General features: G+C 41.7%; 3 protein-coding genes across 3 annotated transcripts in view; 1 reads left to right on the top strand and 2 right to left on the bottom strand.

The window, feature by feature from the left end:
* The window catches only part of LOC124031636 (mitogen-activated protein kinase 14A-like), a 41,848-nt gene extending 38,863 nt beyond the window's left edge, over positions 1-2,985 (bottom strand). Inside the window, exon 1 of the mRNA XM_046343129.1 lies at positions 1,999-2,985. Coding sequence (XP_046199085.1) covers positions 1,999-2,117 — 119 coding nt within the window. The 5' untranslated portion in view covers positions 2,118-2,985. The remainder of the gene's footprint in view (positions 1-1,998) is intronic.
* Positions 2,986-5,269: 2,284 nt separating this feature from the next.
* Positions 5,270-7,810, top strand: LOC124031637 (protein kish-B-like). Its single transcript, XM_046343130.1, has 3 exons — positions 5,270-5,406; positions 6,057-6,188; positions 6,530-7,810. The coding sequence occupies exons 1-3, from the start codon at positions 5,397-5,399 to the stop codon at positions 6,610-6,612; spliced, it is 225 nt and encodes a 74-aa protein (XP_046199086.1). The 5' UTR covers positions 5,270-5,396; the 3' UTR covers positions 6,613-7,810.
* A 4,790-nt stretch (positions 7,811-12,600) lies between these two features.
* On the bottom strand, positions 12,601-14,865 carry LOC124021082 (beta-1,3-galactosyltransferase 6-like). The gene is given in 4 exon segments (XM_046336413.1): positions 12,601-13,255; positions 13,257-13,454; positions 13,625-14,174; positions 14,517-14,865. Coding segments are annotated over 4 exon segments (1,038 nt in total). The 5' UTR covers positions 14,525-14,865; the 3' UTR covers positions 12,601-12,973.
* Positions 14,866-17,853: the final 2,988 nt, after the last annotated feature.

Genomic DNA, 17,853 nt, shown 5'->3' with positions numbered 1-17,853 from the left:
GCTCATTTCTTCGACGATAAACGCAAATCCGACCATCACCTCTGGTGAAACAAAACCGTGACATGTCAGTAAAAAGCACTTTTTGCCAGTCCTGTCTGGTTCAGCGAAGGTGGGTTTGTGCCCATAGGCAACGTTGTTGCCAGTGATGTCTGGTGAAGACCTGCCTTACAACAGGCCTACAAGCCCTCAGTCCAGCCTCTCTCAGCCTGTTGCGGACCGTCTGAGCACTGATGGAAGGATTGTGCATTCCTGGTATAACTCGGGCAGTTGTTGTTGCCATCCTGTACCTGTCCCGCCCGCAGGTGTGCTGTTTGGATGTACCGATCCTGTGCATGTGGTGTTACATGTGGTCTGCCACTGCGAGGACGATCAGCTGTCCGTCCTGTCTCCCTGTAGCGCTGTCTTAGGCGTCTCACAATAAGGACATTGCAATTTATTTCCCTGGCCACATCTGCAGTCCTCATGCCTCCTTCAGCATGCCTAAGGCACTTTCACGCAGATGAGCAGTGACCGTGGGCATCTTTCTTTTGGTGTTTTTCCAGAATCTGTAGAAAGGCCTCTTTAGTGTCCTAAGTTTTCATAACTGTGACCTTAATTTCCTACCGTCTGTAAGCTTTTAGTGTCTTAATGACCGTTGTTTATGGTTCATTGGACAAGTATGGGGAACAGTGTTTAGACCCTTTACACTTTTTACGAATTATCTTTGAAAGACAGGGTCCTGAAAAAGGGGTGTTTCTTTTTTTCCTGAGTTTATGTATGTATGCATGTACACACACTACTGTTCAACAGTTTTGGGTCACTTAGATATGTCCTTATTTTTGAAAGAAAAGCCATTTTTTTTGTCCATTAAAAAAACATCAAATAGATGTCCTTCTGTAGCTCAGTTGGTAGAGCATGGCGCTTGTAACGCCAGGGTAGTGGGTTCAATCCCCGGGACCACCCATACGTAGAATGTATGCACACATGACTGTAAGTTGCTTTGGATAAAAGCGTCTGCTAAATGGCATATATTATTATTATTATCAGAAAGACAGTGTAGATATTGCTAAATGTTGTAAATTACTATTGTAGCTGGAATATCTATTTAGGCATACAGAAGCCCATTATCAGCAAATATCACTCCTGTGTTCCAATCACACGTTGTGTTAGCTAATCCAAGTTTATAATTTCAAAAGGCTAATTGATCATTAGAAAACCCTTTTGCAATTATGTTAGCGCATCTGAAAACTGTTGTTCTGATTAAAGATGCAATAAAACTGGTCTTCTTTAGACTAGTTGAGTATCTGGAACATCAGCATTTGTGGATTCGATTACAGGCTCAAAATGGCCAGAAACAAAGACCTTTCTTCTGAAACTTGTCAGTCTATTCTTGTTCTGAGAAATGAAGGATATTCCAAGTGAGAAATTGCCAAGAAACTGAAGATCTCGTACAACGCTGTGTTCATTTCACTTCACCAATTTGGACTCTTTTGTGTATGTCCATTACATGAAATCCAAATAAAATACATTTAAATTAGAGGTTGTAATGCAACAAATTAGGAAAAACGCCAAAAGGGATGAATACTTTTGCAAGGCACTGTAAGTCATGGCAAAATGTGTAGAATTGCAGGAAATTAACTTTAAAAATGCAATTTCTTTCTGCTGACAAGGCGGGGATCACTAAAAGTGTTTTGCTACAAGGTGGGAGCCCCCAACAAAAACTTACTTACGCCCCTAAAAGGCTCGAGTGCGTAGTAATTTAACCTTTTTTTAACTGATATGAAAATTATGTTCCTTATCTCTCCCAAACCGTACCGCAAGGGAAAGCAAAACTTCGTCAAAATATTTATACCGTCAATAGGGGCATAAGCATTTAGCGTCTATGAAAGGGTAACTCTATAGTATCTGTAGTTTATATACTTGTAATATGGATGGAATGTATTTCGTAGGACGGAGCAGAGTTCACTAAGCAGGCTCTAGTTCTCGTAGATATAGTTGATTTAGTGGAAAGGTACCTACCAGACGGACCCGTAGGCTCCCGAGCCGACCGGTGACAGGGTCTGGTACCGCTCCGGGACCTCCCATATCGTCTTGTTGAGATCCTGTCGGTAGAAAGTGGGTCTCTCCTTGGGAAACATTCCCTGCAGAATGCAGACAAACAAGCCCGTCGTAACTTCGGTTTCCTCGTTTGCGTGGTACTAGTGATGCTGGTGGTGCCTAAAACTCAATACAACGATAACTATTGTTGACCCAACCAATAGACGAATTTGGTCTCGCGCATTCCGGACCGTGCAAACTTTATCCAGTGCACTACATGAGAACAGCAGAGCCTGAACACATTGAGCTATGACTGAACAGCAGAGCCCGAAACACAATGAGCAATGATTGATTTCTCCTCTCTGCAGATTGCTATCCTGTTCATGGGTACGTTCAGAGGATCACTTTTGTCAAGTCGACTTTCAAAATGCATTGCATTATATTATGTGGTTAAAAAATTGTCCGATTTGCGCCTACATGTGGACAACATGAATTTCACAAAAATAATACGTTCAAAGGTCATGACGTTTGGACTGCATTCAACTGCAAGTTTTTGCAGTTGCTCTTCACCATAGATAATAATAGAGTCCTCTAGTGGCCAAAGGGACGCTTTGGCATTGTCAGCCCCATTTTTGTTTTATTTACAATGACGGCCTACATTGAGGGCTTCCACCATGCTTCTGCCATTTTAAAGTATATGTACAAAAAGTAAATATATACAAATATAAGTCCTCTATCTCTATGCTCTTCACCAACTTCATCCCGAAGCCACCCCTGCATTATTAATTAACCAACGTTGCTGCCATTCATGTCGAACAGTGGATATATACAAATAACGGTGATATTTGGGTTTCTCTCTCACTAATTGACTGTACAATGTAAAACACTTTTATAAACAATTGCAACACTGCCATGTTGAAAAACCACATTAGTGTCTGACTGCGGCTATCACCGCTGCACCTTCCCCAACTTTACTCCTCGACATTTGTCTACTGTCCTTTGCTTCAGCCACTCAAACGCGCCCCTTGACTGTGTTGAGAGGGACCGTGAACTGGGTGTAATCATTAGTCCAAACAGTTGAAAAAAAATACGTTTTTCTATTGAACAAACTCAGGTAGGGCCCTACCCGTTTTGTCCAGGTTGCTTCCGTTTAAGAAACGTTTTGCAATAGAATCAGTTTTAATAAGCCCCTGAAATGCTTCCCCCTCCCTATTCACACATCTCACGTGATTTGAGTTTGGCCAACAGGGAACTCCCACTGAAATATGTAGTAATTCCTAATATCCTTTGCCTTTCACTGTAGGCTACATGTTGAAATCTAAGACAGGTTTAGAAACTGTGTTGAAATGTTGAAAAAAAAAGTATGTATGCAATAGTGATTGACCCGTTGGGCTTATTTAACATATCACAGTGGTATGATGGCCTTACTATCTTGATGTTTCCCCAATATTTTGAATTGCCATCTGGACGAGCCTGCTGCACACATTTTTACTTGCAGTAATCATAGGCCTAGCTTGTTAGTTTAATTAGGTTGCAGCTAACGGATTAGCATGCGCATGCTATACACTTATATCAAAGACACTCATTACACCCTATTTGTTTAGCTTTATATACAGTATGTAGAAAATCAACACATTTCCTGACTGACATTTCCACCAATCACCCCCATTTCCAGGTTTCTACAGAGTATGTATGTCCTCCTAGCCTCATACAAACTATCCTGATCTCGCTAGCTCACATTCCATTTCGAATTAAAAACTTGAACGAATTCTACAAGCCTCTTGTTCGCCATAGGGGGCTTATTGGAGCTGTTATTTGTGAATGAGAATCATAAACGTGTGCTTCAAACAATGTACATTTCTGATCTCTAGGCATAGCCTACAAATAAGACTATTTATTGATACGTTTCAAACAAGGTCTATGGCCACAACCGGACTAGAATGTGAACGACTCTTGGCGGAATGCAATTGCTTGACTGCCACCAGGGAGATTAGCACAATATTGTTTGCAAACTGCAGCCCCCCAAACGATTCGTACTAGAGTTCGAGTTGAGCTGTGTATGCCATGTTTTGGTTCTACAAAGCTGTGTCCATCGATAATCAATTCATTGCATTAATTATTGCACCATGCGATCAATTATCAGTTCTAAATATGTATTTTTATTCTCTACATTGCCTGCAGCATGATTTATTTTTCTGTGCGCATAGTTGGTCGGATAGACAGTGGGTCAGAGCAAGTGCTGTATCCCGAGCCACTGAGCCGGAGGAGCGCATATTAATGCTGCTGTGGAATTCATTGCAGCTACAAGGTCAAACAAACTAACGACCAAAAATAACATGTCACTCGGAAAAACGCATCAAATCGTTTGCGAACTGCACATCACTACTTCCAATCAATCAGTCTGGCAACCTCATAGACTGGAAGCATGTAGTGTTTGAACATGTTGAATGTGTAATATAGTTCCTAGTCCTTAACTTCTGAAGTTCATCCCCTGTTTCACCTGGATGCATTCTTGCTTAAAAATAATCCATCCATCTTTATGGGTTCTACGAAGCTAAGATATGGAAAAACAGAGAGAAAAAATGGATCATAAGGAAGGTTTGGAATTGTCTGTCCTATATCTAGGAGATATAAGAAATATTAGGAAATATTAGTTTTAACAGATATTTAACCTCCATACTTCCATTCATTTTTAAAACCGGTACCAGGTTACCTTCATACCAGTCCTACTGGGCTTTGTGAGTCTCATCTTTCCATAGAGGGGTCATATTAGTTAGTAGGCCAAAACATCCACCACATATGTGGAAGGCCGACATAGGCTGATTAAGTGGATTGAGACGCAGTCCATGCAACAAAACAGATATCTCTAGCTTAAACTGACATATTTTTTATGAGTGCAACAATAGTTAGTCAAATGAGAACTGAGATCCTAGTGTTCTTACAGACACTCCACTGTGAAGCTCCATAACTCTCCAAGATTTTTCAATATACTGTATCTCTCCTTGATACACAATTGGCTGGGACAAAGATCACCTGACCAACTTTGATTTTGGTGTGAATTGTCCCTTTCATGTGGAGGAGAACGTAGATTAAAAATACAAACATTTAAACATTTAAGAAAAATACATTACTAACCCAGTTTGTCCACAGAGTTTCTAAACCATCTTTGGTTTGGCTTTGTTACTCACAATATCTGAGTTCCATTGCTCTGTCCTGATGAACCCGGATATGTCATTTGTTTTCCATCCATTAGTTGTCACTCGATTGGTCATGCTGGCTGCTGACTAACACAGGGAAGGAGGACAACATTTGACAACAACATGGACCTTTGAAAATAACTGAGACTTCAACACAGTCTTGGACAACAGCAAACTGCAAACATGACAAATGGTAAGTTTGATGTGACGTTTTATAGGTCATCTTACAGGAGATGCACTGTTTTCAAAGTAAAGAAGCAGACGTTAGCGATATACTGTAGCTTTAGTTAGCTAGCTCTCCCTTTGTGATTCGATTAATTAACATTGTGCCAGCTACATTGCTAGCTAGCTACCATATGGTTCTGTAGACGTGGCTACAGACCGTACTGTAGTTAGCCAACATCAATTTGCTAACATTTTGATTTATGAACTGAAAAGTGCATCGTTAATTTGGATTCTAATACGCCCATCTGGTAGCTAGCTATCTATGTTGTGACATGTTTGGTGGGACGTTTATAAATCACCTAGCTATTACTGGCATCAACCCTGCTTTTGTAATTGATGTTGACATAGCTAGGTATCTAGCACGCTAATCACACAGGTATCAAGTGTAGCCTAGCTGTCAAACTGGTTTCACTGGCAATGGTATTTTACCATTGCTGTAGACATCAAGAAGTGATTGTGTGCTAGCTTCAACAAGATACAATCTGTCAATCTATTGTTGTCAATAAAATATTAAAATATCCAAGGCAATGGTAGTTCATCATCGAAAATTGAACCACCATCCATATCTCCATATGTCATCTTCAGACCAAATTATGTGTTTTTTTCTCCTCTCCTCAGTGTACTCGTTGGATGGGATTGTGGTATTTGGGATTCTGTTCATCTGTACATGTGCATACCTCAAGAAGGTGCCTCGCCTCAACACCTGGCTACTCTCAGAAAAGAAAGGTGTGTGGGGGGTGTTCTATAAAGGTAAGCCATCAATCAATCAAGTAGTCATTTCCATCTATGTAATAGAATAATGGGATATAAATACTGGGTTTGTGTTTCTAACTACAGCCAAAAAGCTATGCTACAGTTTCATCGTAGTCTGAAGCAGAGAGGTACTGTTTTTTTTTTCCTCATTCCCCCATTATATTTCCTCCCCCTATCTGTCCATCCCTCCCCTCTCTGTATCTCTCTCCCCTCTGTATCCCTGCCCTCTCTGTATCCCTCCATCTCTCTCTGTCTTGCACCCCCATTCTCTGTCTCCCTTCTGTCTTCCTTGGTCTCTTTTGCTCTCTCTCTCCCTCCCTCTCTCTTTCATCTCTCAGCTGCAGTGATTGGGACTAGACTGCACCATGCTGTGGCGATAACCTGTCTGACGATGGCATTGTACCTGGTCTCCTTAAAGTGACAGTGTCAGGCTGTGATGGACCAGACTGGACTAGGATGGACTGGAGTGGACCGGACATGGCCAGGCTTGGCTGGGCTGGATTGGCCTGTGCTGGTTTGCCACCCATGGACACTGTTTGGACAATGTGTGCCCAACACTCCCAATTTATTCACCCAGGACCTGTAAAGGATAAGGATAAGCCAATAGTGCCCCACATTAGGTAAATAAGATCCCTGTAGCTCACTGCACTCTTCTAAACCTGACATCATCCATCCCTGCGTGACACAACTGTCATCCAGTTTACCCTGAGTTTCCTGTACAGATCTTATAGAACAGTGTTTCTATTATTGAGGTGCACATTCTTTGTTCTAGCTCAACACTAACACATCTGATTCTACTGTTCAATTGCTCAACCAGTCACCAAGCCATTGATTAGTTGAATCGGGTGTGTTAGCTCTGGGCTGAAACAAAAACGTGGTCCACCTGGAATGGATTAGGGATCACAGTGATAGAGATGTCAGCATGCTGATGTACTCAGCACGCTCATGTGTTGAGTAGTATCTTTATTTAATACTGTTGTTAGCAGAAATCGTTTTTTAATTATTTTTATTATCATCTAATTACCATTCTCAACGGTTTATTCTGGGGAAAGGACTGGTATAAAGGAATAGCCTAAAATAATGTGGAAAATATTAATTCCTGTTTAAAGTCAGACTTCGGTTGTATATATTTAGGGGGGAAAGTCAGTATAATAGATTTGAAAAAGCTGTTTTCTGTAGAGCACCATAGAGAAGAGCATCACATGCATTGTTGTTAAGTCTAAATATCTCTTTGTTTATTCAAAGGTATTTTTTAACGTTAAAGTGGTTGTACATGTCATGATTATTGTCACTATCATTTTTCAACAACCAGGAATAACCCTGGGCCATAGTTAAAAGCTATAAGGTCACATGTTCAGGTAAACTCTTGGTTCCTTGCCAAATTTTCACAAACAAAACTAATATAGGATAAATGTCTTGGTGTCCAGCTTAACCTCTTATTTTCTTTCAACCTCTGTTCTTCTTTTTTTTTGCTCTGTAATTTATGTATGATTTCCCTGTTTGGAAAAACCACTACAGATTTCTGCACCAGTGCTTTGTGACTGGCCCGCTGTATGTTGTGTGACAATAGCGCTCGTCATCTTTGGGGAAAATAAATTTTAAAAAATGACTTAAAACAACTTAACAGTGCTGTATGTTACATTTTAGTGAAAGATGCAATGAGAACCTCTGTCAATGAAAGTGTGCAACTCATGACCACAGCTCAATAACATGTACATTGTGGCGTTGTCTTAATCTACAGTAAGTAGTAGACATGTGTGTATATATATATATATATATATAATTTTAAAACCTTTATTTAACTAAGCAAGTCAGTTAAGAACAAATTCTTATTTACAATGACGGTCTACACCGGCCAAACCCGGACGACGCTGGGCCAATTGTGCGCCGCCCTATGGGACTCCCAATCACGGCTGTTTGTGATACAGCCTGGATTCAAACTAGGATGACGCCTCTAGTACTCAGATGCAGTGCCTTAGACTGCTGCGTCACTCGGGAGCCCATTGTTGGAGAGATAGCAACCCTTAAAGCACTCTTGTAGGATAATGGTGGGTTAAATTGTGGATGAGGGTAGAATAGACTGACAATATCCCTTTTCATTGCTTTCACCATTATGTTTTGTATACTTTATAAATTATTATGTTCGCTGGTGTTGATGATCCATTGACTGGGATTTTTTTTTTTTAAAGGTCCAATGAAAGATCTCCTTTGTTTCTTTCTGATTGTTTTACACAATTATGTTCACACTCCTCAAACGAAACAAACCTAGGGCTTGATTCAATCCGTATCGCCGAAATTGCGCGTTATTGTGCGTTTGCAATTTAAAGGTAATTCCCGATTGAGCTGACATATGCAGTGTTTACCGTGAATGCAGTCTCCGCAAACGCGGGAATATTACCTTATGTAGGCCAGGGTTTCTCCAAGAATCTCAATATCCATAGTTGGTTAACTCTCTTGAAATAGATGTTAACTGCTGTCTGCGTTCCCAGGTGGATAATTCCCCATCTGCTCTCACCCCCCCCCTCCCCCTGCTCTCTCTTGAGCTGAGCAGCTGTGACCCCAGTTTCCCCTGCCGGAGGGAGAGTGGGAGGAAGCGACAATTAGACAGGGAATCAGATTTGACCTGCATAGAGCTGTAAGATGCACCTGTTCAACATAACACCACATTCACTTACACCGCTGCTGATTCAACTCCGAGTGATGGGATAGCTTGACCTGGAAACAAGACCAATATTTTACTTTGGCGTGCATGTCTGTGTGTGTGCGAGAGCTTCTCCCTCAATCAAGATTCATCCCGAGAGAGCACAAGCTTCCCTCTTTCTTCAGAGCAGCAGTTCAGCTGTTATGTGACTATCCCTGCACACAGGTAAGGCAGGTTTTTTTTTTGTGAAGTGGGGGTTTATCATGATGCAGTGAGTGTGTTTCAAGGAGTTATAAAGTTGACTTCACTATAAGATAAATGTTTTGACATCACTGCGAGAGATATTGTGATTTCCCTACTGTTGTGTGAATTCCTATATATTGCTCATCTTCCACTCTCAACAGGTGTTTACAGGAAATAGATATCAGAAGCCACAGGAGAGGTGAGTTCTTTATTGTGCATTTTGTTGGCAATAACATTTAATCTTGCCAAATAGCATGAATAGTAATGGAAAACAATCATTTATTACATTAAAGATGACTCGTACAATACCTCAATGAAGTGTCCTATTACTTTCCCCAGCAATTACTACATAATAACCATTTACTTTGTAATCTTCAGTAAATACTAAGGCAATTATGGTTAACAAAAAAATAGGGCTGTCAGAGTTAAAAGGTTAACTCAAGTTGACTGGTTATGTAATTTTAGTGCAACATATTTTTTTGCCGTGAATAATCGTATTGTCTGAAAGCATTTTAAATACACTAAACATCCTTTAGAGCTAAAAACAGTTGACGTTGAGGTTAAATAAAGTGTGCTTTATCAATGTACCTGATTTTGGACCAAATCAAGACATTTACATTACATTTAAGTCATTTAGCAGACGCTCTTATCCAGAGCGACTTACAAATTGGTGCATTCACCTTATGACATCCAGTGGAACAGCCACTTTACAATAGTGCATCTACATATTTTAAGGGGGGGGGGGGTGAGAGGGAATACGTATCCTATCCTAGGTATTCCTTAAAGAGGTGGGGTTTCAGGTGTCTCCGGAAGGTGGTGATTGACTCTGCTGTCCTGGCGTCGTGAGGGAGTTTGTTCCACCATTGGGGAGCCAGAGCAGCGAACAGTTTTGACTGGGCTGAGCGGGAACTGTACTTCCTCAGTGGTAGGGAGGCGAGCAGGCCAGAGGTGGATGAACGCAGTGCCCTTATTTGGGTGTAGGGCCTGATCAGAGCCTGGAGGTACTGAGGTGCCGTTCCCCTCACAGCTCCGTAGGCAAGCACCATGGTCTTGTAGCGGATGCGAGCTTCAACTGGAAGCCAGTGGAGAGAGCGGAGGAGCGGGGTGACGTGAGAGAACTTGGGAAGGTTGAACAAGACAAATGATTGCAATGATTTTCAATCTTAAATTACAGCTTACTTTTAAGCAAATTCTGAATTTTCAATAAATCGGGATTAATAACAGCAAATCCTGCGATTAATCCGATTGCATTTATCGTTTGACAGCCCTATAAAAAATGTAACAATCTCCTCTTCCTCTGTCAGGGAGCTACGTCTGTCGAAAAGGCCCATTTAATAGTCTCTGTCTGTCAAGGGCCACGATGACATTATCCATGACCTCATCCATCCTGGAATCCGACCAATCCCGTCCTGGAATCTCCCATACACCGTGACCACCAGTGCGAGCTGATGCTCAGTCACAGATGGTGGAAACAGTTAACAGTCAACATGACCAGGTTATAATGGGAGACCAGATTTAACTGTCATATTAGGCCCGCTGAGACAATGTTGTTATATAGCATACAGTAGTAGAATAATACTATTTATTCCTAAATTACAGATATACAGTTCCAATAAGTATAGGTGTATACATATTGATATGAGTACCACCTCAGTTCCGGAATACTGTGCCAAAACTGCTCTAAGTCTGCTGGCGTTTGTCTTAGTAACAAAGGTAGATGGCATTTTATTCCAACAAATAACTGCTTAATAAAGATTTTATTACAAAAATACACTTTTCAAAAGCATTTTAACGAAATGCTCAATAGGTCAAAATGTTTTAAACAAACGATGAGGAGAGGATAGTCACAATTTCTTTCAACATCTTTAATGGAAGCAGTTATTTTTTCGTTTGTTGAAAAGTAACCAAATGCCAGCTGGAAAATTGCCAATACAGAAGCTCAGCTGAAAACACACACAGCTCTGTTGGGCATCACTGGGCTTTGCAAATACGTCTACCAAACACAGACAGCAGGTGGGTTAAATCTCCCAGCAGAACAGAATAGGCTCTCGATAATCAGGGGAGAGGAGTGAGGCCAACACTATACATTTTTAACATCAATACAACTCCAAACACCATCAAGCTCTGAATGTATAATTCTGGGCCATTGTTCCTCGTCAATAGGTAATAAGCACCATATTCATATCAAGATAATCACTTTCATCACATTCACCAATAGGTCCACTTTCACTCAAAGACAGATCCAGGAATTTGTAAATATAGACAAGAATGAGGTGGATGAAATTATACCTTGAAGACAGAACGAAGTGTGTCAGTCAGTTAGCAATGAGCTGTCGCCCACACTATGATGTGGGCGTGCCCCAAGGTTCGATATTGGGGCTCCTCCTATTCAGCCTGTACATTAATGATCTGCCTTCTGTCTGTACTTGGTCTGAAGTTCAAATGTATGCAGATGTTATAGTGATATGTGCATGCAAAGAGCAAACAACAAGCTGCACAAGAACTCACTACTGTAATGGTCCAGATTACAAAGTGGCTCAGTGACTCATGTTTGCATCTCAATGTGAAAAAAAAACAGTCTGCATGTTCTTCACAAAGAGGGCAACTGATGCTACTGAACCAGATGTCTATGTGTCAGGGGAGAAGCTCCAAGTGGTGTCTGATTTTAAGTGCATTGGCATCATACTTGATTCCAAACTCTTTTAAAAAGCAGGTGAAAAAGGTAACTCAACCTAGCTATTTTTCAATTTATATGAAATTGCGACTACTGAGGTAGCAAAACTGTACTATGATACTCCCCCACTTAACATACTGCTTGACTAGTTGGGCCCAAGCTTGCTGTACAACGTTAAAACCCATCGTCTATCTACAAACAGCCTCTCAAAGTGCTTCATAGGAAGCCCAATAGCCATCATCACTGTCACATCCTCAGAAAGCATGAGCTCCTGAGTTGGAAAAATATTGTGCAATACAACGACACGTCTTGTATTCAAGATCCTAAATGGCCTGGCTCCCCTTCCACTCAGGACTTTTGTTAATTCAGAAAACCTAAACCCATGGCAGCAGATCCACAAGGTCTGCCATGAGAGGTGACTACAGTTGAAGGAAAAACACCTTTCGTCAATCTGCTTTTTCTGTGAGAGCTTCCCATGTCTGGAATACACTGCCATCAGACACACACAACTGCACCTATCGCAACTTCACAAAAAACATGACATTGCTCAAGGCCAATCACACTTGTGAACATAATCACTAGCTGTGTATGGCTGCTTTCCATGTTATTTGTAGCTTTTGAGGTGTGAAAACACTTTGTTGCTATTATGTATTTTGTTGCTTTTTGTGCTATTGCTCTGTCTGCATGCTACGTGTTGCTTGTCCTTATGTTGCTCTGCGTGTACTGCTGAATGATTGTCTGTATTGTTATTGTTTTGAATAACCCACCCAGGGACTGCGGTGGAAAATGAGCTAAAAATGGCTAAAATCAGCACTTTCACTGAAACGTTGATTATGGATATGTAAAAAATAAACAATCTTGGGTCTCTTTATTGTCCTACCAGTAAGCTGAATACCAGTTCCTTTAAGTACACTCACTCCCAACATGCTGTTAATAATAAATACATAGACTCCTGTCCCATTCTGTGGTACCATTTTGCTTCAGTTTAGTCCGTGAGGGCTCCAGAATAAATAAACAAGTAAACATATAAAAAGGGAACAGTGTTTTCCTCAGGTATTTTCATAGGCGGGCTGCCATAACAGACACCTTCTATGGATGTCAACTGAAGGCAACAAATGTTTTAGTTGAGGAGGGGCAACAGAACAAGAGGGGAGGTGGAGGACGACGGCAGAGCAAGAACACCATACTGCCTGGGGAAAAATTGGAGAGGATGGTCAGGGGTTATCAGGGTACTCCATCCTTCCTCTGGCAGCACTGGGATGGCGGGACGCTCCAGTCGTATACATAACTCAGTCTGAGTTTAACCTCTTCTTTACACAACCTCCCATCTCTCTCCAGCGTCTGCTGTTTCTCTAACATATCCTCTAGGCTCTGCTTGTGGGTCACCAGGTACTTATTACTACAGCCCCTTGACTTGAACTCTGTGTCGAAGCGTGGATCGTGCGTCCGTTTGACGTCCACGGGGGCCAGCCAAGCCCCGAGCGACACGTCCTCGCTCTGCCACACCATTGAGGAAGGCAGCGTTGATGCGCACGTAGTGGATTAGGTCGCAGGAGAGCAGATAGCCTCCACCCAGGGCGTAGGGTAGGTAGTAGTCACACAGCTCCCAAGCCGACTCCCTCCACTTCTCTGCAGTTTTGACACGACCGCAGCCTGAGAAGAACCCCCAGTACAGCCGGCTGGGTTCTTTAGTCTTCAGCTCCTCCTTTAGATGAGAAGAGATGATGTTATTGTGTGTTTGCACAGAAATGTGTTTCTATCCATATCACACAATATAGAAACGTTTAAAAAAAGGCAAAACTGTAAAGAAAATCACATAACACCCCCAGGGCTGCGTACCAACACCAGGGACGCATCCCATATCAAAATACACACCTTCAGCAGGTCCAGGCGAGCGAAGGTGTCGTCATCTGCTTTTAAAACAAACTTAAAGTTTACATTGTGATCCAGCCAAGAGTACATGTGCAGCAGCTTCAGGGTCAGGTTCTCATACGAGTCCCGCAGCTCGGGGAGTAAGAGCAGGTCTTTGTGTCGGCCCTGCTCTGTGTTGAGGTTCTGCATATCCTCGGCCGGTAGACCCTCTGTTCCCACCACAAACATAGCTAGAACCTCCGGGTCCGTCTTAGTCAGCCATGTGCTGCGGATAATGCTCCGCCGCTCTGTGTACTTGGGTCCTGTGGTGATGAGGACCACAAGGAAGGCTGAGAGGTCTTTGGGGCGTGAGGGGGGCTTGGGATGCTCTGCTCTGGGCCGGGAGTGGGCAGCGTGGGGTGCTAGGCCTGGAGGGTCAACCTGGCCCTGTTTCAGGGTCTCGGAGGTACACTTGGCGAGGAAGAGGACGACAACAGCAAATAGGCAGACTCCTGCAATTGCCAGAGCCGTCTTGTGACGACACAGGAGGCGAACCAGTTTCATGGTGTGGAGACTGAGAAGGGGAGAGAGAGACAGGGGGAGAGAGATCTGTAAACAATATGTCTGTGAACAACAGCAGTCAATGAATGTCTCCCAGAGAAAGTAGCTAAAGAAGTAGACATTCTAGAGTTGATCAACTGTATTGAACAGCTAGCTATTAATCTGGGCTAACCAGACCACCAACAGCTTGCAACCTGGCTAACATTACCTGACCAATCTAATTCCAAGCGCCCGAGAGAAAGCATGCTTATTCAATCAAAATCAAAACAAGGAACAAAACAAAGGAGGGAATATGGGCTACAGTACCTGACAGTGTCACACAACGCTAGGTGTCGAATGCATTGATGACAGTTACCTGGGCATTGCTTCTGTCTGTAGCTAACACAAATGCGAAACGTTAGCAGACTGGCTAGCTCAACAGCTATCGAGGAACAATGATTTGCTGCTCACAATTCGCTTGCTAACAAACAACGCGAGCCATTTGGTTCAGTATAACTCCCTGAGCTCTTTGGTCGGTGGAAATGAATCAAATCGTTCACTGAAACAAACGAGCAAATCATTGTGTGTAGCCTTTACGTTCATTTCGCCCCTGTTCTCACGCAGTCAAATTATTATAAAAAACATTTTTAATATCAAATTACAATACAATAGCAAATAAACATAGGATATCACGACAAATATCCTTTCTTCTTATGAAACATAATAAAAATTTAAAATAAATATAAAAATCACGAGACATGAATTGCCAGCATGGCTAATTCTAACATCAGAAGCAAATATAGGGCCAAAGCCGGTAGGGGGGTCCGGGGGCATCCTCCCACGGGAAAAAAAGAGCAGAATTTCAACAGAAATGAACATTGAGAAATTAGAACATTTTCCAGTCAACATGGTGGGTTCGTGCCTATTCTATTTGAGAGTCGGGGAACTCGACATCGACTCATACACAGGGGGCTTCATACGCTTCCCGAGTCCGGCAGAATCATATTACTCTCTGGTTCCGGCTAATGGTACTCGAGTCAACTTCAGCATATCTGGCCCGATTAACTTTTTCAGAAGTAGGGACATCTGAGGTTTTTATTCGGAAGGTGATGGAAGAATAAAAAACAAATGAATGTAATAATTTCACCTCAAATTTTCAAGGTAATTTGCAAGCTAAAATTCAGTCCATTAGGCTATTAGATGGAGAAGGACACTAGATAATCTATGATATAAATTAATTAGATTTTACTCCAGATTTTTTGGGGGGGAAGCACAACAAAATTGTATCTGATCCAAATGGTTGTATAACCAGGGCTTTATTTCGGCATTAAATTCAAAAGGACATTTGAGCTCTTATCCAAATTAGTCTACATCACTGCAGTTTACCCAAGACAATAATTGTGTACTAACAATAATACATTCCTCATTGCACTGTGTTGTTGTAGCCTAGAAGGTAGAATAATTGTATTTTCTAAAACCATAGGCCTAATGATATCAATAGTGGAGCATGCCACAGAGTGGAGCATGCCATGGGACCACAGAGCACAGCCTGGAGGAACGCATAGGCCTATATTTTCCATTAGATAATCTGCTACCTAGGCTGAAGGAGTGATGCAGCCTACAACCATGCATGTTGAATTATTGCAATAGCCTATTAAACTGTTACATATTTAGTCTATAGCCTATTGGGCTCCTGAGTGGTGCAGTGGTCTAAGGCACTGCATCTCAGTCACATCACATCCGGCCGTGATTGGGAGTCCCATAGGGCGGTGCACAATTGGCCCACTGTCATCCAGGTTTGGCCGGGGTAGGCTGTCATTGTAAATAAGAATTTGTTCTTAACTGACTTTCCTAGTTAAATACAAAAATATATCAACTAAATAAGGACCATGATTGTGGGTTCAATCCCTGGGGCCACGAACAGAATATTAATGTCACATTTATTATTTTTGCACACCTCATTTATGAGATATCGAAAACATTTCTGCATGGAACTTTTGACAGTAGCAGGGCTGTCTGCACATTCTGATAAGATGAAAGGAAAATAAAACAGAGCATCTTAACTAGGTAAGTTATGAATTGTATCACCAACTGTGTAACTTTGTCATAGTGTTTGTCATAACCCAAGGTTGCATGCCACATTTTTGCTGAACCGGAACATAGACTAAGTTTAATTCAAGATTGAGACCTCATTGTTTTACAAATCTGTGATTGTAATTTTCAAAATTGTCTATTGCCAACATCAATGCTTGAAGTATCCTTAATAGGGAGCTAGCATTATCTATAAAGGAACCAAAAACACATGATCCAGCAGCGGTGGCCTGTGCTGCTCGAGCCGTCTGCCTTGTAGCTCAAGCCGGCCTCGTCGCTTGACTTTCCAACGGTCGTTGGTTAACAGTCGAGGCCAGCCGTAGAAGACACCAAAAAGTTTAAACTAGGTAATTGTAGCTATTGTATCTGTAGTGTATTTTGTAGCAGTCGTTAATTAGTTTGTGACATTGTAGCTACCTTCATTTTTGGACTGGTCATAGTTGTTTCTCCGTTACCGTCAGTTTCTCCGTTACCGTCAGCTAACTCTTAGGGTAGAGGTAGCTAGCTATGTCATATTTGGTAGCTAATTGAGCTAGCTAGTATTTTTGTTTGTAAAACATCAGTAGTCTACTGTAGCTAAGACTAGGCAAGAAAGCACCCGGTTAACATACAGTGGGGAGAACAAGTATTTGATACACTGCCGATTTTGCAGGTTTTCTTACTTACAAAGCATGTAGAGGTCTGTAATTTTTAATCATAGCTACACTTCAACTGTGAGAGACAGAATCTAAAACAAAAATCCAGAAAATCACATTGTATGATTGTTAAGTAATTAATTTGCATTTTATTGCATGACATAAGTAAAAGTACAAAGTAAAAGTAAATGCTATACATCAAATTCCTTATATTTAGCAAACCAGACGGCACAAATTCATTTTTTATTACTTTTTTTGACAGCGAGGGCTAACTCCAACACTCAGACATAGTTTACAAAGGAAGCATTTATGTTTAGTGAGTCCACCAGATCAGAGGCAGTAGGGATGACCGGGGACATTCTCTTGATAAGTGTGTGAATTGTAACTTTTTCCTGTAGTGAAAAGCATAATACATTTGGGTGACAGGGAAAATGGATGGAGTAAAAAGTACATACTTTTCTTTAGGAATGTAGTGAAGTAAAAATAGTCAAAAATATAAATAGTAAAGTACAGATACCCCTTAAAAACTACTTAAGTAGTACTTTGAAGTATTTTTACTTAAGTACTTTACACCATTTACATTACATTTAAGTCATTTAGCAGACGCTCTTATCCAGAGCGACTTACAAATTGGTGCATTCACCTTATGACATCCAGTGGAACAGTCACTTTACAATAGTGCATCTAAATCTTAAAGGGGGGGGGGTGAGAGGGATTACTTATCATATCCTAGGTATTCCTTAAAGAGGTGGGGTTTCAGGTGTCTCCGGAAGGTGGTGATTGACTCCGCTGTCCTGGCATCGTGAGGGAGTTTGTTCCACCATTGGGGGGCCAGAGCAGCGAACAGTTTTGACTGGGCTGAGCGGGAACTGTACTTCCTCAGTGGTAGGGAAGCGAGCAGGACAGAGGTGGATGAACGCAGTGCCCTTATTTGGGTGTAGGGCCTGATCAGAGCCTGGAGGTACTGAGGTGCCGTTCCCCTCACAG

This window comes from Oncorhynchus gorbuscha, linkage group LG03, assembly GCF_021184085.1.
Source record: "Oncorhynchus gorbuscha isolate QuinsamMale2020 ecotype Even-year linkage group LG03, OgorEven_v1.0, whole genome shotgun sequence".
Classification (NCBI taxonomy): Eukaryota; Metazoa; Chordata; class Actinopteri; order Salmoniformes; family Salmonidae; genus Oncorhynchus; species Oncorhynchus gorbuscha.
The sequence above is the reverse complement of the archived record's forward strand: the minus strand, read 5'-3'. Positions and strand labels throughout refer to the sequence as shown.